Raw genomic sequence first — 27,227 nt, 5'->3', positions numbered from 1 at the left:
TTTGATGGTGTTGGTCAGGAACATGGGTGATGCAGAGCCAGTCCCTGTCTCTTCCAGAGCCACAGGAGAAGAGAAGATCGTGGGAAATGTCTGATGTTAGGGTTATTTAAGGCTATTCAGAAATTTGGCATGTTCTTCTCCTCTTGGTAACAAAGTTTCTCCTCCTATCTTTGGACCAGTCTTTTCCTGCAAAGATGAAAATATTTTGGTAAGAAATGGTTCCGCATTATTTGCATGGGTCACTAAAATGAGTCACAGATTAGGATGCACATGACATACCTTTAGCATCCCGTCCCGCTCCCATTTGTAGAGGCCACAGTTACTGAAATAGAAAAGAGGGATTTGTTCAGGGGAGAGGTGCAGGCCCACACACATGAAGACGATGGCGATCACTGCAGTCAGGGGGACAGTGATTTGTGTGGCATTTCCATTGTATTAGGTATTATAAGTAATCTGGACGATGATTTAGAGCATCTAAGAGGATACACGTAGGTTATGTGCAAACACTACACTATTTTATGTTAATATCAGGGACTTAAGCTCCATGGATTTTGGCATCCTGAGGTAGAGGGGGGTGGTCCTGGAGCCAATTCCTTGTGAATACTGAGGGACAACTGTCCTCACATGTTAAAGACATTTTAAATGAACAAATGACTCCTTGGAGTGGAGGAAAAAATACTACATCCTAGCCCCCAACAAACACACATGCTCACAATACCACTCTACTCCTACTTCATTTATTTATTCAACAAATATTTTTTTGGGCGTCCTATGGGGCAGGCACTATATTAAGTGTTGGAGACACTTAAAGTGAAGAGGGCAGGGTCCTTTCCTTCCAGGGATTTTGGTTAAACATTCAAGTCTCAGGGATGCCTGGGAGCTATAAGAAGGCACAAGGATGATCACCCAGCATTCCAGGCAAACAGAATCATGCAGGAACTGGAAAAAGAGCTAAAGAAGCCTACATGGGACAAAGAGCCCTAAGCAATTCTTGAACCTGCAGTGCTTGTTGGGGAGTCTGTCCAGGGAGATGCTTCTGTTCCCGCAGGGACATTTGAAGAACCGTTTCAGGCCGTCGTGCCAGTGTAAATTGTGCTGCTCACTGACACAGGTCTCCAAAGGCTTCAGATGGGTGTAGGCGCACTGCAAAAACCAACACGAAACCAGCACGGCAGGTCAGGAGTGTTTAGAGACAAACTGATCAGCTCCCCTCAGGGCAATCTGCTACATGGCTCTCTTGTCACCACCCAGGTCACTGCTAGGAGACCAGACCACCTTTTCTTCTAGCTGCAGTGACCCTGACACTGCGATCCCCTGACATTCCCTCACACTGATACCACTATTCTCATGGTCGCCCCAATTTCTGGTCAGGCACGAAGTACATAATAACCATATGTGACATGGAGATAATAGTTAGGACAGAAGAAAATTATTAGCTCGGCGGCTGGGTCAGGCAGAAAGCCAGGTCCTTGGCCACCCTACAGCGTTTGCTTTCTAGCCCGATCAACTGACAGGTCACCAGATACGGCCCCACCCCCCACAGGTTCTTGACGTGCTGCTGAGACCCCCCAGTACCCAGCAGGGCCCCCGGGCTCGAGCCCCCGCCTTCACCCACCGTCTTGCACGTCACGACCCGACACTTCACTTCTCTGATGTTTCTCATCTTTTCTTCCATTTGCTCTTTTTTCACCAGTGGCTCAAAATAGCGTTCCTGCAGCTCAGCCTCGGCCTGGAACGACAAAGCATACGGGAGACCTGGTACCGAATCCCACATATACCCAGGCAGCTCAGTAAGAATAATTCAACGATTATTCAAATGACTCCATCCGATAATAACCAAAACAGAGCAGAAGAGCCAGGCTCAACGCTCGAGGACACTGGATGGTATCCCGAGGAGCGGCAAACCCAGAGATGATGTTAAGTGGAAACAAGCCCTAAATATGCCAGAAAAGGGGGCGCAAAGGCGTTTGGTGATTTTTAAAACACTAAATATAAATGAACACTACTAACATTATTAACAGCATCCTTGTGTCCTGTGCATGCGTGAGGCAGTTGTTTCCACTGCTCCAGCACAGACTCCACGTACAGAGTACCCAAGGCCTCCCCAGGAGCACCCGGCAGAACTTCCTGGAAGTGTGGAATAACAGGGAGTGGGCGCTGCGCTGGGGTTAGCGTGGCCACACAAGGCAAGAGGGCCCAGGGCCTGGGTGCCACAAGAGGCGAGGAGCTCCCAGGCTTCAGGGTCAGCTCTGGCCTCTCTGAGTTTCAAGTCCAGTGAAAAGATAAGATCTACAACTGTCTTGTTAGTTATTTGATATTCAAAACAAGAGCAGACCATTTGGAGTCATGGTATCAAATGGAGACATTTTGGACATTTGTGGGAACACTTTTTGTGTTATCTCAATGATTGCCACCTCCACTGTCGGCGGGGACCAGGGATGCTACAATTCTGCAATGCACGGGACAGTCCCCCACATAACAAAGGGTTTTCTCTTGTCCCGCATGGCTTCTGTGTGTTCTGTGGGACATCCGTGTGGACAAGAAACCTGATTATAACCCTAGGACCTAACTGCTTTCTACAAAACCCTGTAATACCTGTGCATGTTTTTAACATACATTGAATATCCCAAGCGTATACCGTAATATTGTATATTGAGGGAAAATTGTGCTTTGGTTTCTCAGGATCATTCACTGTTTTGTAAATAAACCAAATTATCTAATTCCAGCTCCTTGGGAGGCTGAGAAACAGCTATTTAAGGTACCAAGAAAACATACCTATATGAGACTTCATTTCTAGCTGTCTCATTTACGCTTACAAATCCAAGCCTCTACTTCATTATTTCTTCTAAGGTAGTTGTGCCTGATCATTTCCATAATGAAATACATATTTTATCATAAATATTTTCCTTTTTTCTTCTTTATATCAGTTAGGAATGTTATATTGATATTTTTGAAATTACTAGTATTGGTAATTTATGTTACCCATGATTTTATTTCAAGATAATAAGGAAGCAATACAAAATACTCGTTATTAACAAGGGCCTTGGAAGTGATGGGTTAACCACTAATTTGGAGCATTCAAAATGCCAATATAAAAGACTGGAATGGAAAAAAGTCCCTTTCCATATTGCAAGGCAGAAAATAGCAACAGTGTTGAACCATTTAAACATAATTTCACAGCCACAACTACGTGCAAACATTTTCATAATATTGAAATCTATTTAAGTCATATTTAGTCAAATGATATGCGTCAGTGCAAGGACAAGGGCACAGCTAAAATGTGTTAGAAATTTTCCTGCTCTTCAAAGCAAATTCCAACTGACATGTAGCTACTGCTTGGTTTATGTAAAAGGAACAGATTCTTGGTCCTACAACCAGCACACCTTGGCTTTGATGGCCACTGACATAGTCCTTGCCCTTTTGGGCTCTTACCTCTTTTAGGACACTTGTGTGCTTGGATTTTGCTTTTAGAATTTTCTGAAATTCCTCAGATTCCAGGTAGGCAAGCTGCTCTCTCCTTTTTTTCCTGGCAGGCTCCAGTTCATCCTCAGCTGGGGCGGAAAGAATGAGCTTTAGTTGCTATAGAGAAATTTCAGAAAGCATTGTGCCTTGTCGACTGGCCTCCTTCCTATCTCTCTCTTTCTCTCTCTCTCTCTCTCTGCCCACAACGCCCTTCAAACTTGACCCACCCCAGCTGGTTCCAGCAGGAAAAAGCTCTCAAGAGGTGGGCCGAGAGCAGAGCTTAGAATATGGGGTGGTGACAGATGTGACCACCAAATTAGAATCTCTTCTTCACCTTCAAATAGGGAGCTGATTATGATAACAGATAAGCAAAAATCCTATTGACAAACTTGAGCTCCAAATGACACTGCCAACTTCGGAGTTTTGAAAATAAAAACAGGGCAATTTAAAACAAAGGAATTCTATTTCTTTCAGAGTAAATCTTTATGCTAATATATACACACAACGATTCAATGAGTACCCTTTTCCTAAGCGTTCCAATTGAGCATGATTTCATTGCAATTTAATGTGTTTATGAAAACACAATGACAAGCAGTTCCAGCTGCAGAATTCTATTTAGGTATTGTGCATAGAGGGAGACGGAAGTGATGACTTGGTATCAGGGGTGCTGGTTACGGTTTAGAACATTCCCCTTATAAACTGTTTCTCTTTCCCACTACTAACTCTGAAACCGTAGTACCTTGGGGAGAAAACGTGGTGTTGTTTTCAACACGCAACTTCACTTGGAGGACGTCCTGGGAGTCCTTTTGCTTCTTTTTAATACTGTTCGGGTTTGTTTTTGTAAGAATCTGGCCTTTTGCCCTTAATTTGGTGATAGCAGCTAACTAGAAAAAAAGAGAAGACCGGGAGGTAAAGATCTAGAAGATTAGATAGGCACTTATAACCCTGGGCCCACTTCTGGTTATTAACCAGTGAATTCTGGCTGTACTCTAGGAGAAACTGGCAGAATTTTATTAGCATGCAAGACAGGTCTATAAGCTGATGAATACAGTTGTGGTTTATTTAAATATAACTAGTTTTACATCAGCAAGGCTGCAGGCTTCCAGATCCATAAAGAGACCACATCACCATTCTGGAAGTTTTAGAATCAGACAGAATTAGGACAGGATTCCATCCAGTTCCGCCACTGATAAGCTTGTCATCTGAGACAAATTACTTAATTTTTCAGCCTCGGTTTCTACATTTATAAAATGGGGATGGTGATAGCATTGACCTACCTTCTAAGGTCATGGTTGTGTGGCCGGAATGAGATACTGTACGTAAAACATGTGCCTGTACACAGTAAACAGCATGACGTGCACATATCACAGAGTAATATTAATAAATATGTGCAATGGTTATTATTATTGGTATTACTATCCTTATTAATATTACTGTAGGTAAGGCTTCTGCTAATAGCTAGCCTTGGCCCTTAATCTGGTTATAGCTGCTAACTAGAGGAAAGAGAGAGAGGCTGTCAGGGGACTCAGGAGTAGACAGGTAGGGTTCGGGGTATCCCCCACCCCTACTTCAGAGCAACTTAGCTTTCATCTGTTAATGGACTGTGCGTCTGTGTAAGATTTCTTTTTTTTGAGACAGAGTCTCACTCTGTTGCCCAGGCTAGAGTGAGTGCCGTGTCATCAGCCTAGCTCACAGCAACCTCAAACTCCTGGGCTTAAGCGATCCTCCTGCCTCAGCCTCCCGGGTAGCTGGAACTACAGGCATGCACCACCATACTCAGCTAATTTTTTTACACATATTTTAGTTGGCCAGATAATTTCTTTCTATTTTTTAGTAGAGACGGGGTCTCGCTCTTGCTCAGGCTGGTGTCCAACTCCTGACCTCGAGCGATCCTCCTGCCTCGGCCTCCCAGAGTGCTAGGGTTACAGGTGTGAGCCACCACGCCCGGCCCAAGATTTCTTTTAAAGAAGGATTCTTAGGCTGGGCTCGGTGGCTCACGCCTGTAATCCTAGCCCTCTGGGAGGCCGAGGCGGGTGGATCGCTCCAGGTCACAAGTTCGAGACCAGCCTGAGCGAGACCCCGTCTCTACTAAAAATAGAAATAAAAATTATCTGGACAACTAAAAATATATACAGAAAAAGTTAGCCGAGCATGGTGGCGCATGCCTGTAGTCCCAGCTACTAGGGAGGCTGAGGCAGTAGGATCACTTGAGGCCAGGAGTCTGAGGTTGCTGTGAGCTAGGCTGACGCCACGGCACTCACTCTAGCGCGGGCAACAAAGTGAGCACTCTGTCTCAAAAAAAAAAATAAAATAAAATAAAGAAGGATTCTTTGAACCACTGTTTTACAGTCTCACCTCAACAATTCCAAGAATTGTTTTCCTCATGCCAGCATCTCCTGCTGTAAACGTTACCTTCCGCTAGGCTATCTCCCACAGCCTGGCAGTCTAGAGATAAGGGCTCTAACTTTGTTGCCTTAAATTAATGGTATTATGTTGCTGCCGCTATCATTTAAAATTACTTTCACTCTGATTATCATGATCAATAAATAGCTACTAAGTGTCTGTCTTTCCTGGCTGTAAGTAAGTACATAGAGTTTGAAACTCAAGCCCTGTCTTACAGAATGTAAATTCAAGTGTACAAGAGAAGAGATGCCAGTTACCTTTTTGGCTTCTGCCAAAGCACTCAATTTTGGTCTTGGTGGTGGTGACTCATCGAAAAAGAGAACATCATCTCCTTCTGAGATGCCTCGCCCAAGCTTGGGCGTCCATGTGGCTGGGCTTCCTTCCAGCCTGGGGAACTCGGCCCCCGTCTGGGGAGATTGAGCAGGGGGATGCTGAGATGAGGATGGCACAGCCGGGCTCTTAACGTCACTGGAGCTTTGGAGAAATCTTTAAAGAAGATGCAGTGACAAAATATGCAAACAGAACTTTACAAAGACGAAAACTCCAGAACTCAAGGTGGCGTGGGAGGCTGTAGGCAGGCCACCAGCTGGGCACTGGTTGTTAGTAAAATAATTTCCCCTCCTCGGTGCATAATCTAAGTTAGCAAACAATAGAACAATACTAGCTTCACTAACTCTTTTGTTACTTGGTTTTTCACTGAATAAGCCATAACTGTCCTACTGCTTTAGAATGATTGCTGTTTTTATCCATCGGCTGTCCAGTGGGTATTACCTACACAGCACAGACCTGAATTGAGCTGGGGACCATATTCTCAGCCCTACGGTTAGCTCCAGGGCCTTTAGGAACTTATTGCATCTCTCTGCATTTTAGTTTAGGCTCCTGGGAAGAGGTAACACCTACGAGACATTTGGAAGTCCTTAACAGAAAAGCACTGCGACTTGCACAGTGATTACTTTACATATAGTTTTAAGAGCTATTTTAAAACAACAAGTCTCAGAAATCATCTAAGCCAAACCTCTCATTTGACAGATGAAGAAATTTCGGCCCATGTGCACGCTACTGACAAGTGCCACACTGGAGACTAGTGCCAGACGCTCCAGGGCTGTATGTTTTCCGCCACCACACAACCACTCCTGCCAGCTCTTGGCTGAGTTTGGAAACTACCCATCAAACCCTGCCCAAAGATATGTTTTCTTTGGCCAGCAGAGTTCTGACAATTTTCAGATTGTAATGCTTCAAACTGACAGGTGCTTCCTGCACGGCCCCAAACTCCATATATAACATATTTCTATGTTCATATATATATACTTATGTCACCTGTAGGCCCATGATGAGTACCGCTACAGATATCCCATCAGCTCCTCAAGCTAACATGCCCGAGACCAAACCCACTCTCCTATTTCCCCAAAGACTCTCCTCCTGACGTATCATTGACTTTGGTTTTCATGGAACCATCTGCCTTTCAGCAGCCCAGATTGGGGACAGCAAGTAGTTAAACAATGCAAGAGTCCCGGCGTGAGCCGGAAACTCGGCTCTCCCACGGACTAGCTCTCCGAGCTCCCGTTACATTATTGGGAAAACCAGGATAATAACACTGCCCAGAGTTCCTGTGAGGATGGAGCAAGATGCTGTGTTTATGGAGTGTACAGCACAGTGCGTGTTCAGAGCCTGTGAACAGTAGCTCTTTTCATTATTGGGATGATGGGAGTTTAGGAATCTTCGATTTGTCCACCTTCTACCTGCATTTTGCCGTTAAAATGACTCTCCATTTTTAGTACCTTATTCTTAGCATTCACCTGAACAGCTACAACAATCTACCCACCAGCAGGTGAGCAGGTGCTTGGCCCTATTACAAAAACCCTACACACTTCACTCCTAAGGTGACATAATGACTCTAACCTGTAGTACCCATTGGTCTCAGGAGTCCCTAGTGTAAGTCAGAAGTATATACCCTTAAATGCTATTTAGGTTATGAGAGTGTTACTTTAAGCGATCAGAATTAAAATGTAGCCAACCACAATCTGTGGTGACATGGACAGAGGGCGATGTGAAGGTGCCTGAGATGAATGATGTCATCGGGGAATATGGAATCCGCCAGTCTTACCGTCTCTGGGCGTCTTCCGATTTCCTTTTCCTCATCTCCAACATATGCTGCTTCTGCTGCTTCAAGAGGGCTGACGCCGAGATAGACTGGATAGCAGGTTTCGGGCTTCCCCTGATCCCTAAAACACAAGCCCAGAGACTGAGGAGTGCTGGGGGAATTGGGGGCAGAGGGGACCGGGCACACACGTGGCAGCTGCACAAGCCAACCGTACCTGAAGCCGTGGCTTTGGCTAAATGTTGTTTCAAGTTTCTGGCTCCACATGTTGGCAGCTCCATCAGTTCCCTGAACTCCTCAGAGCAAGACAAGCTCTTCTGGGCTATTCCTGTGACATGTAGACATCAGCTTTAGAGGGTTCCAAATTCAGCTTGAGGTCCTCTGACATATCACTTTTGAAATTCTGCCCTCATAATTCAGTCATTTGCAAATGAAGTAGATGCAATACCCAGAGAAAAAAGAATCCTTAACCTCTAGCAACAGACTATCAGGGCTGTGAGAGTATCCTAAGTGTATCTTACTTCTAGTAATGATCAGAATACTAAGCACGTAAATCTGTGGGGTCATTTTGTACCCTATTTCTGGGATATGCACGAGTGATAAGGGTCCCTGCTGGGCCCTGACCACTGTGTATGACCATAAGCACAGGGTGGAGGCTGCATCCTCTGGCCAATTTTTTTGTTTTTTGGGTTTCCCCCCCCACTAATTTTTATTTTTCTTATTTCTTAAGAGATGGGGTCTTGCTGTGTTCCCCAGGCTGGACTTGAATTCCTGGGCTCAAGAGATCCTCCTGCCTCTGCCTCCCAAGTAGCTGGGACTACAGGCACCCCCCACCACGCCCGGCTTACTAAGACCTGTTTTCACAAAAGATAACCGATAGGCTTGACCAGGAACCTAATAGTACTGATTCCAATGCTGGACATTAAGAGTTGGACCCAGATACATCATGGAATTTTAAAAAGAATCCCAAGCTAAGACGCAGCTGAGATTAACATGCTGTTTTCTTCCAAATGTCCTGCCACCCAGGCTTGATTCCTTTAGCTCAGCTACTCACTACCCGGAGGCGAAGAGGGGATATTTATTACCTATGGTATGCACGCACATTTGAACTGGAGAAAGAAATTGACTATGGAGAAACAAAGTTACCCAGTTTTTGTTTTGTTTCCTGAATGACCAAGTCTGCACCCTTGATAACCAGGTTGGTCAGTGTGGTTTGAATCTTCTTCTTAGGAGCAGCAGCCGCTGCACTGAAATGATAAGAGCCCCCCGCCCCCCCCAACAAATGAAAATCACTGAATCCCAATGCTCTGAAGAGGTAAAGAAGACACAGAAATACTCATTTATTACAAACTGTCAAAGCTTCTCAAAACACCACCTAAGTAATTCTTTTTTTTTTTGGAGACAGGGTCTCACCCTGTTGGCCAGGCTACACTGCTGTGGCATTATCATAGCTCACAGCAACCTCCAAATCCTGGGCTCAAGCGATCCTCCTGCCTCAGCCTCCAGAGTAGCTGGGACTACAGGTGCACACCACCATACCCAGCTAATTTTTTTCTCTTTTTTGTAGAGATGGGGTCTTGCTATGTTGCCCAGGCTGGTCTCAAACTCTTGGCCTCAAGTGATCCTCCTATGTGGGGCTCACAAAGTGCTGGGATTATAGGTATGAGCCACTGGGCCTGGCTTGTATACATTCTTTTTAAAAAATAATGTATATGTATTGTTTTTAGCAGTTCGAAAAATTCAGAAATCCTTTTAAATCTTAAAAATGTGTTTGATGCTACAAAATAAATAGGAAGTGTGAGTCCTCTTACCCCTTCCTGTTGGATTGGGAACTAAATCTGTTTTGTTCTTGGACCCCCTATAGCCACCTCATGCCTAGTCCCCACCTGCCATGTCCTCAGATGTGCTTTCTATAATACGATGACAAGCTGTCGATCACCTGTAACAGGGACCTATGGAGAGTCTGAGACCCCCCAGAAGGGGGGCCAGGAGTGTCTGCTCTGCCCCATCCCACTCCCTGCGTGAAGTTTCACTGCAGTCGTTCAGTGACTATTCACGTTAGGAGTCAAAGAGGACCCGTCACAACAGGACTCACTCAATCTCTCTCCCTTCCGTATTATTTCCTCTTGACCTGGGAATAAATGAGGTCCTAATCTATGTTGTTACAGGCAGCGAGTTATTTAAGATAAAACCTCTGTAAGTATCCCATGCCAGTTACAGAAAAGTACAACCGCTGGGTTTAGTCTTATAAGATAAGCAACACCCTTGTCCCCAAAGCAGCCCCGAGAATGTCTTACATCGAGGCTGCATACGATGAAGAAGAAACTCCTCCGTAGTAAAAACCGTCCTGACACAGCCGTTCTTTTAAGCTGACGCCTTTGCGGGCGAACTTCTTTGGAATTCGTCCTCCGGAGAAGGTGGACTGCAGGTCGGCTCGCCTGGCGCTGAGCTTCCTGTACTGGGCCTGGACGTGATACTGACAGTACTCGCAGTCGCGCTGCAGGGAGGAAGAGCAGCTGCGTCAGGATTAGGGACAGGCCCGGGACTGAGGCGAACAGACACAGTTCCTTTCTCCCTGCTTCCCACAGGACTACTCTGCATGCAGAATCCTCCCTGCTGACTTCCAAGTGGAAGAGCTCTGCAGCACTGAGGGGCAGAGAAAGACAAGGTGACATAAGTCACTCCTTTGCCTTCTCTTTACAATGGAAATAAAATCAGCTTCTAAGACGAACCTTGGAAACATATTAAGTGAAAGAAGTCAGACACAAAAGGTCATGTGCTGTATGGCTTCTTTTATGTGACATACCGAGCACAGGCAAATCCACAGGGACAGAAATAGATTAGAAGTCACCAGGAGACAGAGGCAGCAGGAGATGGGAGCCATTACTTACTGGGTGCAGGTGTCTCTACAGGGTGATGAAAAGCTTTGAAACTAGAGCACGGGTGGTCACCACTAATTGTACACTTTAAAAATGGTTAATTGTATGTTATGTGAATTGTCCCTCAAAAAATAATTTAAAAATAAAACAAAATCAGCTTCTAGTGAGGTTTTTCTGGCTACTTCTGTGGTTGATCCTTGGGCAAGTGCTGGCCTTTCAGTGGAAGAAGCAAAGAGAGATGAGTTAGTAGCGTCCTCCTGGCTGAACCTTCGCTATGGGGACAATGGATTTTGAATGATCTAGCTCTTATTTGGAGGTCTGTCAGGCACTTTACTTGGAGACCTCATTTTCCAACTGTCCCGTCCGCTAGTTTATCAATTAGGATGGAATGAAGGAAATAAAAAGAGATGACACCAAAACCTGTCACTTAATCCTTCCTAAGAAGCGCCTCTTCACATCCACTACACTGGCTGTAATCAAAAAGGAACACAAGTAGTGGTGAGGACATGGAGAGACTAGAACCCTCACATATTGCTGGCAGGGATGTAAAATGGTGCAGCTACTTTGGACACCAGTTTGGCAGTTCCTCCAAAGTCTAAGCACAGTTATCATGTGACTTGTAATTCCACCCCCAGGTATATGTTTAAGGGAACTGAAACATACACCCACGTGAAAACTTGTCTGTGGCTGGGCACAGTGGCTTGTCCCTATAATCCCAGCACTTTGGAGGCTGAGGTAGGAGGACCGCTTGAGGCCAGGAATTCAAGCCCAGCCTGCGCAACAGAGTGAGACCCTATCTCTACAAAAAAATTAAAAAATTAGCCAGGTATGGTCACACACGCCTGTAGTCTCAGCTGTTCAGAAGGCCGAGGTCGGGGGATCTCTTGAGCACAGGACTTCAAGGTTGCAGTGAGCTATGATGATGCCACTGCCCTCTAGCCTGGGCAACAGAGCAAGACCCTTTCTCAAAAAAAAAAAAAAAAAACAAAAAAAAAAAACCTAAAAAACAAAAAAACCCCAAAAAACAAACTGGTTTGTGAATGCTACGGCAGCATTATTTGTAATAGCCAAATGTGGAAGCAACCCAAATTTCTATCAACTGATGAATGAATAAACAAAATGTGGTATATTCATACAATGGAATAGTATTTAACCATAAAAAGGAATATAACGTTGATAAATGCTACAACATGGATGAATCTTGAGAACATTATGCTAAGTGAAAGAAACCGGTCATAAAAGGTCACAGATTGTGATTCCATTATATGAAATGTCTAGAACAGGCAAATCCATAGAGACAGAAGGTAGATTCATGCATATCCGGGGCAGGGGAGGGGAGACTGGGGTGTGATTACTAATGAGTACGGGTTTCTTTTTGGGGTAATGAAAGGGCTCTGAAATTACACAGTGGTAATGGGTCCACAACTCTGTGAATGTACTAAAAATTACTGAATTGTACACTTAAAAAGGGTAAATTGTACGGTATGTGAATTATATCTCAATGAAACCACTATTTGTTTTTTTTTTTAAAAAAAAGCCCTAAGAAAAGGTTTAGTGGAGTTAAAAATATAGACTAAAATGAGATTTTCAGTGTATTTCATCATGAGTGTTTGATCTCTGGAACTACAAAGAATTGAGAACACACTAAAATTCTGTCTTTCTTATCCCTCCTGGGCAGCAATAACAGATCACTTTCCTAAGAGGTTAGATCTCCCTGCCCTTTCCTTGCCTGAACTATTAAAACCGGCAATTATTACCCACACATTCAATTTTCTCATTTGGACTCTTCCTGTTAAGTAGGAAACTCGGTTCCAAATTGGTCATTGCAGCTAAAGGACCTACAGTTTATTCCTAATAGTTTTTTTCTTTAGCAGAAACCATCCTAACAAGGTTGAAACCAACCAAATTAACAATCTGTGTACACGGTTCTCCATTCTTCTTCTTAGCTTTGCAGGTTCCCAGGTCAAAAGCTTCACCCATAATTAAGACCTTCTGGGGATGATCAATAGATAAGCACACCTGGAAAAAACAGGAAGGGTAGGAGTTAAAGGCAGACAAAGTTATGGCCTTTTATTTGCAAGAATGGATAAAAGAATGGCTCGTGCTGATTTATGAAGGCTTTCTGGTTCTAATGGAATTGGAAGCCAGTGCTGCTAGTTTTAGAAGTGGGGGTGCAGAAGACACATTCAATTCTCTGCCCAGCACCCACTTCATCTTCACTATCAGAATCCTGATTTTGTCTGTGCTGGCCAAGTGCTCAGCCTCAGGCCATGACCCTGCTGCTCCTTATCTTCCCAGCATTCCTTAGAGCTAGCAATGGTTATGTGACTGGTCTAGCCAATGACAGTTAATTAGATATAAGTAGGAGTCCATAGGGAAGCTTTTGCTTTCCTGATAAAATAATTGAATTACAATCGAGTAAAGCTTCTTGCTGGGTCAGCGTAGTGAAACTGCCTGTTGCTATTCACGTCGTGTCTAGATGGGCAATTTACTAGAGAAGCGGTGGGTAGTAGCAAAACTCTAATGTTGTTTGAGATGATGAAAATTCACTTTGATTTTAAATTGCAGCTATGGTTAATAATTATGGAGCAAAATTCCCTCCACTATAAAACACTGCTGTCTTGATGCTACCATAAAAATTTATGTAAGGAATCTGAGGAAACTGCAGCATAATAGTTCAAAAAACTGTAGGAACCTTGGAACTAATTTGAAAAGATAGAATAAAAGTAGTTGTTACAAACACTTCGGAGCAGGTTGAAATTCTGACTATTGTGGTGACGAATGAATAAACAATGGAGACTCAATAATATGAAAGTGTGACTCATTTTCTGGAGGTGGACTAATACAGATGTGTTTTTTTTTTTTTTTTTCCTGAGACAGTCTCACTTTGTTGCCCAGGCTAGAGTGAGTGCCGTGGCGTCAGCCTAGCTCACAGCAACCTCAAACTCCTGGGCTCAAACAATCCTCCTGCCTCAGCCTCCCGAGTAGCTGGAACTACAGGCATGCGCCACCATGCCTGGTTATTTTTTTTTTTTCTATATATATTTTTTTAGTTGACCAGATAATTTCTTTCTATTTTTAGTAGAGACGAGGTCTCGCTCTTGCTCAGGCTGGTGTCGAACTCCTGACCTCGAGCAATCCACCCGCCTCGGCCTCCCAGAGTGCTAGGATTACAGGCGTGAGCCACCGCGCCTGGCCTAATACAGATGTCTTTGATAAGACTCAGTTACCGTAAAAACAATCAATCAGACACAGAAACAGACTGTTACCTCCTCTGAGCCATCCTTGGGTTTCATGGGGTTAGCGTTGAGCAACCCGATGACGGTGCCTTGTTCTGTCTTCCAGAGATCTTTGTGAACTTCTCCAAACAAGAACAAGGATACATGCTGGGTCAGGTCACGAAGATCATTTAGTCGCCAGATGCTGAATGTTTTCCCCTGGAACAAATATTTATTCTTATTTTTAACAATTTTTGAACCATGAGTTACACTGTCTCCACCATTGTTCAAGTGTTTTACTGTGTAAAAATATACAAATATAATCTACCCTGCATATACAATCATCAGAATGTCTGATAATTATAAACTAGTCTTTTCTCTAGGTTGTAGTATTATATTAATATTACCCTTTTCACTTTAGAGATAAAGGTGAAAAAAGGCAGGCCAGTAGCAAGCTTGTTAGTAGAGTCTCTAGTCTCAGGTCTAAATGGGCAGTGGGGTGGCACTACCTTTCCAAGTGACACTGAGACACACACACACCCTATTAAAAGGACAAGAGGAAGCTATGACACCACCATTTAATAACTTACTGATATGAACAGATACTGGGTAAATAATTTAGTAAATAAATCTATTATTTATCACTAATTAATATTATTAATATTAACAGAGGTTTTCGCTCTATGATACTAAATCTTCATTCAGCTTAGAAGAAAAACAAAAGCATCACTTGAAGAAAAGCGGTTGAGGTTAACTGTAACATTTCAGAGATGTTTTAAATACATGAAGAAATATAACTCAAAATGCTGGCTGCTTAAAAGATGAAAAATCTCCATTTTTACGGATTTTTTTAAAAAAAGGAATAATTTGAATAATATTGACTCAAGCTACTGGCCAGGGGTATCCCAGAATGGGTTATAGGTTATGGTGAGCTACTGCCTGGCCTCTGAGTGTTGTAACTATTCTTCCACGGATTTGTACGAGGGCTTTTGTGGAAGAGTATGGATAAAAGCTCACCCCTATTATTTTAATATCATAAGAGCCACTTGTAAAGCAATTAAGACTGTAATCAAATGAAAATCAGATTAGTCCACATTTACTTCGACAGTAATAGAGCTAGAGCAGGACCCAGCAAACTAAAACTCAGCCCCTGGTGCCAGAGCTCATGAAAAAGATTATTCATGGTATTTTAGAGTGGGAAAAATTTTCAATATAATCAAAGCCAGTTTCTTCATTTTATAGATGAGGAAATGGAGAACCTTAAAAGAAAGATTAAGGGTCATCCTAATGCCACATAACTATAGGTAAAGGGAGAACAAGATTTAGAATCCAGGTTTTCTGACTCGCCAGGCCACTATACTCCAGTCAACTGTGATTTCAAAACTCGCTAGATTTTTGGTAATAGCCATGGAATTCGATGTACCGTACCACCCTGGTACAGGACAGCAAGTGCAGCTCTTTTGCAGTTGATGTCTTGCATCTCTAGGGATCTCAAAAGGAGATCAGACACTCCAATTATCTGCTCCGATTATCTGCTCTTCTGCTCCACAGGAGGGATTGCAGTATCACAGGGACCACCACACGTGCCAACAAAAACAGTGACAGCACAAAGCCCAAGAAACTTGCACAACTAGGCCTTCTTTAAGTAGGGAGCTCTTTACGTAATCCCCTTAGATAACGACTCAATGATGGTGTGGCAACTCTGGAACTTACGAGTAATTACTTCAAAATGAAATACCAGCAGGCTCCAGGTAACAAATTAAGGATATTGAGACCCCGTTGTTAGTTTGCAATAAAGCAGCTGAGAAACCAATCAAATGGCTTACACTGTTCATACTCTGTGGAGTCACTTTCTTCAATATAACCCCAAATGTCACCCAGTCGATTTCTTCTAGCTTCTCATGTGCCATCTTTTCCTTGATCTGAGACAGTCGGATCAGTTTTCGGCCAGTCATTTTCTTGTTCATTTCTGTAGAGGATACTCGAGGCCGCCTGGGTTAAGAAACCGGCCATTAGTAGATTATTATTCTAATAAGAAATTATCTGGCACCTTACCAAGTGGTAAGGAGAGGTGTTATGTGCAGAAACTGCAACAGTGCCTGTTGTCAGGGGGCTCGGTTATATAGTACAGCCAAGGCACACATTTTTACAGCAGATAAATAAAAATAAGAAAAAATTTTAAAGCTAGGTTTGTTATTCCTTGCATATAGATTTGGGGCTTATATAGCACACAAGAAAGATCATACATTCTTTAAGCTCTTATAAATTATAAGTTATAATATTATTAATCTTTCTGGACATTATTATAAGACCATTAACTGATATTAATAAATGAGACATTTAAATTTCATCAATTCTGCAAGGATTTCACATTTTCTGAGAGGAGGAAGAGCCATCTAGTGGCACATGTGACCCGAGAGGGCTGTCCTAGCCACTGACCTGAGCCGCAGGCCAGAGAAGGCTTCCACAGAGACCGTCTGAGCCGTCTCTCCAGAACTCCCCGGGGTTCCTGCACTCTTATCTCGAGTCACTCCACTAGGTTTGTTCCCAGGAATAGTTTGCAGTGGTTGGGAGGGGGCACTTGTCATCCTTGAAGATGAGCTTTTGAGGTCTAGAAAATTAACATAAGAATTAACTGAAAAGAAAGCTGCACTGGTAACCACAAAATTTGTTTGTACAGAATTGTTCCTTTTTTCAAGTGACATATGCAATAACCAAATCTTGAGAGTATAAAAAGGAAGACCACAAGACCATTTCTGTCCTACTCTCAAAATCTCGGCAGTACGGTCCAACAGAACTTTCTTTGATGATGGAAATGTTTTGTATTGGTGCTGTTGGATATAGTGGCGGTTACCAGCCACGTGGCCACTGTTCACTTAAATGTGACCAGTACTTTTGAGGAAATAAATTTCTAACTAAATTTAATCTAACTTAAATTTAAATAGCCACATGGGGCTAGTGGCTTCTGTGTTAGGCAGTGCAGCGCTAAGCAATGACATTTACTGAGTATTCACCAAATATTAATATGAAGTACTGGGGTAGGTTCCAGAAAAGAGTAAAAGTCCTCCTTCAGGAGTGAATAGTTAGTAGAGATTTGTGCACAGATAAAATTCTATATAAGAAAATCCAAAGCCTGTGCCCTTTCTATTCTTTTTTTCTTTCTTGTTTCATTTCATTTCATCCCATTCATTTTATTTATGGGGCGGGGGAGAGTTAGGGGTCCAGGGTATTTTACTGCCAATTGCTTGCATTAAATATCCCTGGATGTGGTTACTTTTCTTATTTTGGAAGTGCTCGCTCCTGGAGGTCAGCAGGCTTGGGTATTTTCCTTACTAAAATATCACTCTCTCTTACAAAAGATTGTGCTATTTACCCTCAAAGGGACCTTGGATCATTGCTCTCAAACTGGGGGCCTGGGCAATGTTAGAACTTCAGAACCTAGAAGCTATGCCCATCCAACCCTCTCAGAACCAAACTTTGGACACTGTCTGATGAAACACTCTCGTAATGCCAAAGGTCTTATGGGTTGGATGCTATTCATAAACAGACACACTGAACGCATGAAATGTTGTCAAGTTAAAATGAACACACAGGTTGCAGCTGTTCTCTAATATTATGGCATAAACCAAAGCTATTCAAAAGGGCCTTTTTGAACACAAGCTGCCAGTAAAATGCTGCTTCCTCTAAGCTATGTTATCTCAGGATTGTTTTGCCTTATGTCTGACAAAGAATAATCACCCTGGGTGCACTGGGGCAATATAACAAAACCAATACACAGGGCTTATCAATCTTTTTCATTTCTGTTTTGTGCATATATATGTGTACGCTGACATAGGATTTTCTTTGAGTACCATTCTATATACTGGCAAAGAAGTCTTTTCTAAAAAATGGACTGTTTGGTTTAATACAGCCTGGATTCAAATAAAATCTGACCACTTCACAAGGAAATACATGCTTTAACCTTACAAGCTTAAAGATCAAATCTCTCGATTTCCAGCATAAGAACTCAATCCAGTGGTTATACTTATTATAGTCCCAGTAAAACTATAAGACTATAGAATTTAAAAATTCAACTTGTTCAGGATTTAGTAAATACTTACTCTGGACCTAAGGATTTTCTAAGCACTTTGAGATGTAGCAGAAGAGCACAAAATATACCACTCCCAAGAAGCTTACTTTTCTCAATGGGGAAATAAGACAGACCCAAAGACAGACAGACAGACACATGCACACACACACTAAAAGACAAACACATGTGCACGATAGTGCCAGAATGTATTGTAAACAGAGGCAGGGCGGTGAGAACCAACGAGACCCCACGCACCACACCTGTAGCTGAAGCTTTTGGCATCCGAGCCACCCGCTTGATTCTTGGTTGAACAGGGACATCAAGCTCTGCAGAAAAGCATGTTGATTCCTGAATTCTTTGAACTTTCTTCTCCTTAAGGGGAGGCCGTGGAGACTTATCTACTTTATTAAAAGTAAAAGAAATTAGTAGAACCAATTTAGAAAGGAACTCAAAGACTGTCTTGCTAGAAGTTGGGTGCAGAAGTAGTGTTATAATTTCTTAATCACAGAAATGCATGCTATTGCCAGAATGACAGTCTTCTTACCATGGGAGTTACACGGAAGGGCTGGACTTGCAGCCTGTTTAATTGTTGCTACTTTGAGCTGTTCTTGCAAGGACTTCATTTGCTCTTGCAACTTCCTTAATTCATCTGGAAAACAAAAATACATTGATTTAGAAACCAGGAAGAAGAAAATGTTATACATGACCAAAATACTGGCAATATTTTTGTTTTCCACTCCTCACCCCAAAACCTTCAGATCCATAATATAATCACATACCTAAACTTCATGATTAACTTTTACACTTCAAAGAGGTCCCCTAGAGAGACAAACTTTTATTTCCAGTGATCAAACCCCTAACCCTCAAAGTTATTTATAAATTTGTACCACGAGACAGATATTATAGACGCATAGCCACAGTTAACTACTACGTTTTTAGGAGTCAAGAAATAATGATACTTATTTCATAAACTGAGTATCAAAACTAATATAATAAATGATGGCTCCTAAACTAGAAGAAACAGCCAATTGCTGCATTTTATTATAACTTAAAAAAATATATATATATATGAGAAGATGCCAGGAATAAAAAAAGGACACACCACATGCCTCAAAGATTCTGTTCAGGACTGGTCTCCTGCTCAAATAGAGTATGTCACAGTTTTGTAGCCTTGTCCCTGGCTCCACATGTACACAAACCCCAAAGTACTATTATTCTGTAAGAAGCATGAAAAGTGTTGGGGCCATCCTGCAGAGAATCAGTGACAGCCAGCTGACACTGATACAGTCTGTGGCCTGTGCTGAAATGCTGGCCTTAAATGTTTCATCTACCAACTCACACAATTTTCTTTCCTTTTTTTGAAGCCATTTATCCCCACCCTTGCAACAGCAGCTATTGTGATGCAAACCGTCAGAGTGGTGGTCTCCATCTAGTTTATCATGAAGAGATTAGAGAAGAGATTATTTAGGGTACCTTGCAACTCCTGATTCGTTTTCTCTTTTTGGGGGGCAGGAGCAAGTGGCAATGCAGGGGTTTCTTCATCTGTTAAGTCTCCGGTATCTCCAAAGAGAGTGGCCAGATTTTCCTTCTGGTCATCCTGGTCCTCAGTCTTCCCCACTTTTCCGTCATCAGCCTCTTCTGTGTAGGATTCGCCATCGCCATCAGCATCAAAGAGCTCATCAAAGGCGTCAGGTTCTGCATCTTCCTGGCTCAAGGAATTAATCTCTTCTGAGTTAGAATCCAAGGCGGATTCGTTCTCCTCCAGCAGTGTGGTCAGCAGAGACAGATCATCTTCCTCCCCTGGGGGGAAAAAGAGAAAAGATAGCTGATTCCAAAAATTCAACATTTAAAATATAATATAATTTTCTTACTAGACTTTGTGATTTCTTAGAGAACACACACATCTGTTCACCTCTTATTTTCATGTCTATCTCGTAGAGAAAAGTTACAGTTTGTATTACATACACTGCCCTATAGGCAATGTGGTGATTCTAGGAAACAGGAAACTGTCATTATACCACAGGGCAATGAGTTTCACATAAGCGGTCCCCCCTTACCTGTGGTTTTGCTTTATGAGGTTTCAGTTACCCACTATCCTCAGTTTCAAGCATCCACTGGGGGTCTTGGAATGTATCCCCCAGGAATAAGGGGGGACTACTGTCCCTTCACAGTGTGATGAATTTCAACTTTTTAAAGGGCAAAATGTAATAAGCTTGGATTAAAAAAAAATCTAGTTTCAGACAACGAGCTCAATTATGCAACTAGAAAAATAATGCATTTTATTTGTCAGGGTCTCTTCACAACCAGCACAATCATTTTTGTGCTGCTTCATTCTAAGGTTTGCTAATATTTCTTTACTAGTTAAATATTTTGCACACACTACTTAGAAAGGACTATAAGAATTTAAGTCGGAGCTAGACTAAAACCATTTCAACAGATTTCAATAACAAATGTGAACTCCAATGTCAGACTGCCTGGGTTCAAATCCCTGCTATGCCAGCTTGACCAGTGACAAATCACTCAACATCCCTGCTGTTTTCTTATCTACAAAATACAGTTGCCTCAGGACTGAATCAGTTAACATTCATGAGCATATTATTAACTTAGAGCAGTGCTTGGAACATTGTAAACCTGCCAGCTATTATGAGACACAATCACTGTTGCCAGCAGAAATCTCACCTGATTAAAACAAATGACAGTTAGTTGAAGTAGCATCTCTTTTGAACCACTGGGACAATACCTCAGGGTAGGGGAGCATTTTCATGGTTTTTCAAACAAAATAAATAACAAGTCCATGGACAAAAGGGTGGCTTTCCTTGAAACAGAGAATTGAGAAACCTTCCAGGCCTTACCATCCATGCTGTCCAGAGGACACTTGTGACAGGAAACTTCGAAGGAGGCTCCAGTGCCCTGGAGATAAGTAATGTCGAAAATCTTGGCTGTGTGAAATCAACATTAGAAGAGTCATCCTCAATTCTTCTCTTTCTCTCACAATACATATCCAACAAACCCAGAATCCACCAATCCTATGGGCTCTAACCTCAGAATTCATCCAGAATCTGACCATTTCTTACCCTCCTGCCCCATCACCAACACCATCTCCCTCCTAGTATATAAGCAGTCCTCTTTTACTTGTCTTCAAACTACAGTTGCAGAAACTCAGTTGAGGTGCATAGTAGTTTGTATGATACTAAATTACTTGGATGAGATGAATTGTGAGTAAGAATTATTGAGGTTTGTCTAAATATTAGGGCTGTTATTCTACTTTATTTATTGCAACATACCTGACGTCTACATTATGCATAGTAGCTTAGTGTGTGATTCTACTTAAGTGCAGCCTTAGACACATCAGGATTTTTTTTTTTTGACACAGTCTCGCTCTGTCACCTGGGCTAGAGTGCAGTAGTGTCATCATAGCTCACTGCAACCTCTAACTCCTAGGCTCAAACAATTCTCCTGCCTCAGCCTTCTGAATAGCTGGGACTACAAATTTGCACCACTACACTCAGCTAATTTTTCTGTTTTTTTTTTTTTTGTGTAGAGATGGGGTCTCATTCTTGCTCAGGTTGGTCTTAAACTCGTGGCTTCAAACAATCCTCCTGCCTTGGCCTTCCAGAGTGCTAGGATTACAGCCATAAGCCACTGTGCCAGGACAGGATTTTGATTTAATAGTATCAGCAAAGCTCAGAGACATAGTTAACATAGCTAATTAAGATAAAGTTGTATCATTCTGTGCACTTTCCTTTTTTGCATTTAAAATGATCTTTAAAACTGCAAGTAAAAAAAGGCAAATTTTTCTAGGCTATTATTTAACTTGCATGTGCTCTATAATATATGTGACTTTGGCAAGTTCAGCGTCAAGGTATTCATTATGGTGCTTCCTTATTAATTCAACAAACATTGCTGTGGACCCCATCGTGTGCTACATTGTGTCATCCACAGGGAAATCTGCTGGACTGTAAGCTTCTGGAAGGTTAGGGGCAAACTGTCTCATTCGTTTCTCTAAGCAGCCCCATTTCCCCCCCAGAACAAATGTATGCACTCTTCCCCGCCCTCAAATCCAGGGCTATTCAACAAGTACTATGGGTTCTATCTCCAAAATATTCCTTGAATTTCCCGCTTCTCTCCAACTTCACCACCAAAACCCTGGTCCAAGCCACCATCAACCTTTGGCCTGCATGACTGTTTGCTTCCTGTGTTGGTCTCTTTGTCCCTCTGCAATCTCTTGTCCATACAACAGTCACAGTAATCTTTCCTTTCCTTAGTAGTCTTTTAGGAGCATAAATCAGATCATGGAATTACCTTAAGTGAAATTCTTTAATGATTTTCCATCGCCCTTAGAACAAAATCTACAAAGCTTGGGAGGCAATGGATTCTTTTTCTCTCTCCCTCCTGCTTCTACTTCATCTTTTCTACGGCATGCGTTTGGCAAGCATTTTTAAAGGTTTACTTTTAAAAAGAAAAAAACTGGCTCCTTATGGGGACGATCGGGCAATTCCCAGCCCCCCGCCCCGGCCGCCCGCGCTGTCCGGAGCTTGCCCCCGCGGCCGCCGGGCTCCAGATCGCGCCCTCCCGAGCCCCCGGGGCTCGGCGCCTCTCGCAGACCCTCCCCCAAACACGCGAGGCGGTCCCCTGCCCCGTTGCCCGAGGGCCACCAGCGCGCCTGGAACCCGCGATTCTCACCCGGCGCCGGCACCTCTTCCCGGTCTACAATCAAACCCGCCAAAATTCCAACTGGACTCCGCCCCCGGCCCTGACGTCAGACGCACGCGGCTGTGGGGCCGTACTGATTGGCTGCGTCCGAACTCTCGATATAGGGAGAGAGCGAAACACGGCCCGGCAGCAGAGCAATCTGATTGGTTTACGTCATCGGGCGCCCTCTTCGGTAGGGGCAAGGGAACTTCCGGTCGGTGACGCCTCGGGCTCCCTGAGGTAAAGTAGGGTGTTTGGCCCCTCCCAGCGCGCGCGAAGTTTAAGTCTTCCCTTGCAATATTTTTCCCTGTGTTCTGAACTCAATTCCTGACACTTTTCCGGGGCTGTCTGAGCCTCATTTTCTGCCTCTGTGAGGTGAAGGGGACGACGAATTCAGAGAAGTCCGGACATTTACCCTAACCCGCCGTGCACATCGCACACGCCGCCGCGGCCCTCACCCCTTTCCTGTGGCTCTTAAATCGGACGCTGTGGTCTCAAAAGATTGACCGAGGTATGTTGGGAAGTATTGTGCTACTTTGTAATGCCAGCTTTGATGGCATCTTATCAGTTTCCTAAGTAAATTTGAGATAGGTGAAAAGGAGCATTTTTGTTTTCAACTAAGGAGTCTTTAGCAAGTTGTCTACCTAATCTGAGCCTCCCCTGAACCATACGGAGTGGTCGTATATAGATGTCTGGACAAGCTGGTTGATTATTCATTCCGCTTGGCTTTGCCAGGCTTGTGTGCAGTTGAGATGTCTGGACTCGAAAACAGATCCGGTACACTTTCACTGCGTCTGACCTTGGGGATCTAACTTGTCTTTGCGCCTCACCATCTGTGCAACGAGGGAAAGGCCAGATGACATTCTTTGACACAGAAACCGCCGTTTTCAGCGTCATTGGTGGTCCGTAGATTTCGAGAATTATAACTGGTGTCAGAGCTGAAAGTAACCTCCCAGGAGACCACATCATTCACAGAATATTTTTTTCAGTAAAATTCAGACCTCTTCATCTATTTACATTTTTAAAATAGTGTTTGTATATGACACTAAGAACAACGGTTTTTAAGTGCAGAATGATATTTAGCTTGTACGTAATTTCAAAGAATTCAAAGAAGAAGAGTTTTTGATGGGCCAAATGACCTTTTAAGTTTTTCCCCTCCTCGCAGACAGTATTCCGGCACTGCAGTCCGCTACTAATAGGGTATTTCATATGAGACTTTATTTCTATCTGCTGTGTCTACCTTCATTTTCAAAACAATTAAAATCAGCTTTAGGACGACTGGAAAATAAACAGTCCTGATGCCAACCATCTACATTGATTTTTTTTTTCTGTGTCCTAATGGAATATTAATGCTCCATTTATGAGCTCAGTCCCCTTATTTGAGCCTATTATATTGACCCAGGAATGGGAACAATACTACTTTTATTTTTAATTTTTTTAGAGATAGGGTCTCACTCTGTTACCCAGGCTGGAGTGCAGTGGCACTATCATAGCTCACTGCAGCCTCAAACTCCTGGGCTCAAGTGATTCTCCCACCCCAGCCTCCCAACTAGCTGGGACTACAGATGTCTGCCACAATGCCCAGATAATTTTTAATTTTTTTGTAGAGACTGGGTCTCTCTACGTTGCCCAGGTTGGTCTCAAACTTCTGGGTTCAAGCGATCCTCCCACCTTGGCTTCCCAAAGTGCTGGGATTACAGCCATGAGCCACTGTGCCCAGCCCAGTACCACTTTTGAGAATTGCTAGTGTTGACAGATTCACAGTAATGGAGGCACTCTAGTAATCAAATTGAAGAAATGTGCTTAAATGCATTACTGCATTTAGTTATAAAAAGATTCAACACAGATTTACTCTTAGCCATTGTGCAGGAATTCCTTGACCAATTTTAGTATTCCAAAGTTCTTTTCTTCACCTTGACTTTCCAGGTCCTTTTTGCATCTAATTCCATGCAAGGAGTAAGAAATAGTACCAGTGTAAGCCCTCAAACTTTTGAGTGAAGGCTTAAGGAATTCTTATTGGAATTAGCATAGCAGTGATTTTGAGAAAAAGGTGGAGGTGATTTTGAGAAAGAATGAGGAGAGCAGGTTCAAAACCCATTAAATGGGGGATATTAGGGAGAGAGAAGGAAGGGGCAGGGGAGACAGGTTTATCATGATTGTTAGGTTTCTGATTTATGCAACTGGATGGTTTTTGAGACAATGCACTGAAGTAGGGAACAGAAAAAGAACAGAACAGGTTTAGTGTTCTATTTCAGAATGAGCTGTATGAGGCATATTGATTAAGAAAGCCCAGTAGCCATCTTGATCCCCAGATCTGGAGTTCTAAGGAGAGGTCTGTGCTCCCCTGAGAATACAAATGGAGGTCCACAAAGAATAGCTCTGAGAGTCATCAACATATATCTAAAATAAAATCTAAAACAAGAGTCTATATTGCAGTGGTTCTTAACCTTTTAGGGGAGGAATTTGATCACAAACCCCTTTAAGAATATAATGAAAGGCCAGGTGTGGTGGCTCACACCTGTAATCCTAGCATTCTGGGAGGCAGGAGGATTGCTTGAGGCCAAGAGTTTGAGACCAGCCTGAGCAAAAGCAAGACCCTGTCTCTACAAAAAATAGAAAAATTAGCCGGGCATGGTGGTACATGCCTGTAGTCCCAGCTACTCAGTAGACTGAGGCAGGAGGATCACTTGAGCCCCGGAGTTTGAGGTTGCAGTGAGCTGTGATGACACTACTGCACTCTGGTCCAGGGGACACAGTGAAACCCTGTCTCAAAAAAAGAAAATGATTTTTTTTTCCTCCCAGAAAAATGCACACTCATACACTCAAGATTTTGTATACCCTTTCAGGGGATTCACTTGTTTTCCTGAAGCCCATCTACAGACACCCCTGCAAATTAAGAATTTCTGGTGCAGCAGGTCAGAAGCCCGGGGAACACAAACACTTGGGGGGAAGCAGTGGAGGCCAAGAAGAGGGCCAGAGATGGGGTGAGCAAGAGCAGCCAGTGGTTAGGGAAGCAGCGCTGCCCTGAGCCTGAAGCAAGAGGGCTCCCTGGTCTGGGCCTGCCCTTGTAACTGTGCTTCTTCTCCCGCCAGGGTGCAAGTCCCAGGGCCAAGGGGACACACCCATCCGCATCCTGGGCAAGCCCTGGTAGCCAAAACTTTAGGTCCTAAGCCTTCTTGAAGGGCCTGTGTGGCCTCTTCCTCTGCTGTCCTTCCAAGGGGCGGCCGTTTGGTGGTGGCTGGGGGGTTGGGTGGGTTAACGGAGCTTGGATGGCAGGCTGGGCTGTTCCCACACTCCAGAAAGAGGCCAGCGAATGTAGCACAGAACTGAGCCCACATAGGAAGAGCACTGGGGTTTGCAGGGCTGGGGCTCACTGCTCCATAGGCTGCCATGTTGCACGATGAAACTCCAAGGAGATTGTTATTTTATCTTTAAACTTTAAAATTTTACACATAGAGTATGTGGGCCTCTGTTTGTATTCTTGTTTTGGGTTTTTCCAGGGTAATGGATGGGCCTGCAGGAAAGTGAGGGCACAGAAAGCCAAGGAAGGAGAGTTTTAGGAAGTAAGTGGCAAATGTCAAAGCTCTAGCAAAGCAGTGCCTTGCCAAGTCTGATCTCTGAACCAGTAGCATCAGCATCTGGCCGGGAACTTGTTAGAAACCACATGCTGGGCCTCGTGCCAGACCTACTGAATCAGTGACTGTGGGGGTGGGACCCAGCATTCTGTGTTCAGCCTTTGTAATTATTTCATCTCTCTATAGCAGTGGCTCTAAAACTTTAGAGTGCTTCAGAATCACCAGGAGGGCTTTTTAAAACGTGTCACAAAACAAGAAAGGGAAACAGGCAGGAGAGAGGGAAAGCTTAGTTGGCCTCAAGCCTCCTTCCCCCAAAGGCCACCGGCATGTTGCTAAGCACCTCCTGCTGACATGGGGAAGTTCCTCATCCCCATATCCAGTGACCCAGTCTCACAGGCTGCATCTCTAATCCCCTGAACCCATACTCTCCTCCACATCTTCACTAATGGGACCCTCTTTAATAAACTCTTTTGACACGGGGGTCTCACTATATTCTTCAGGCTGGTCTCGAACTCCTGGCCTCAAGTGATCCTCCTGCTTCAGCTTCCGGAGTAGCTGGGACCACAGGTGTGAGCCACCGAACCTGGCTTGGACCCTCTTTAGGCTCTTCCCATCTCAACCTTTTTTTTTTTTTTTTTTTTTTTTTTACCTCTAACTGGTATATTTCCAATCCCACCCACCTCCAATCCATTTTTCTTATTGTTTCCATTTACGACAACATCTTGGCATGGCTTTTCCCTTATTAAAACCTGTTCATAGCTTCTCATTCCCTATAAATTCCCAACTTCTCATAATTCAAAATCTTTAGTTACAGGCCCTATCTACTCCTGC

At 43.4% G+C, this 27,227-nt stretch overlaps 1 protein-coding gene across 2 annotated transcripts; it reads right to left on the bottom strand.

The window, feature by feature from the left end:
• Positions 1-22,847, bottom strand: MCM10 (minichromosome maintenance 10 replication initiation factor). 2 transcript variants are annotated; one of them, XM_045533553.1, is made up of 20 exons: positions 22,813-22,847; positions 20,982-21,068; positions 19,603-19,929; positions 18,674-18,778; positions 18,390-18,530; positions 16,500-16,671; positions 15,887-16,052; positions 14,112-14,279; positions 12,745-12,861; positions 10,261-10,460; positions 9,110-9,210; positions 8,181-8,291; positions 7,970-8,087; positions 6,123-6,351; positions 4,202-4,346; positions 3,433-3,551; positions 1,616-1,729; positions 998-1,143; positions 280-322; positions 1-186 (listed from the first exon to the last, which is right to left on the bottom strand). In XM_045533553.1, the coding sequence occupies exons 2-20, from the start codon at positions 20,986-20,988 to the stop codon at positions 103-105; spliced, it is 2,613 nt and encodes an 870-aa protein (XP_045389509.1). In that variant the 5' UTR covers positions 20,989-21,068; positions 22,813-22,847; the 3' UTR covers positions 1-102. The 2 variants fall into 2 exon arrangements, with proteins under 2 accessions (XP_045389509.1, XP_045389518.1); XM_045533562.1 differs by having other exon boundaries at positions 18,390-18,527.
• Between the last annotated feature and the right edge of the window lie 4,380 nt (positions 22,848-27,227).

This window comes from Lemur catta, chromosome 1, assembly GCF_020740605.2.
Source record: "Lemur catta isolate mLemCat1 chromosome 1, mLemCat1.pri, whole genome shotgun sequence".
Taxonomy (NCBI): domain Eukaryota; kingdom Metazoa; phylum Chordata; class Mammalia; order Primates; family Lemuridae; genus Lemur; species Lemur catta.
The sequence above is the reverse complement of the archived record's forward strand: the minus strand, read 5'-3'. Positions and strand labels throughout refer to the sequence as shown.

Coding starts and splice junctions, on each gene's coding strand:
- MCM10 (XM_045533553.1), bottom strand. Junction 8,088..8,180: donor AGCCAAAGCCACGGCTTCAG/GTACGGTTGGCT, acceptor CTTGTGTTTTAG/GGATCAGGGGAAGCCCGAAA. Junction 6,352..7,969: donor TCGGAAGACGCCCAGAGACG/GTAAGACTGGCG, acceptor TCTTCTTTAAAG/ATTTCTCCAAAGCTCCAGTG.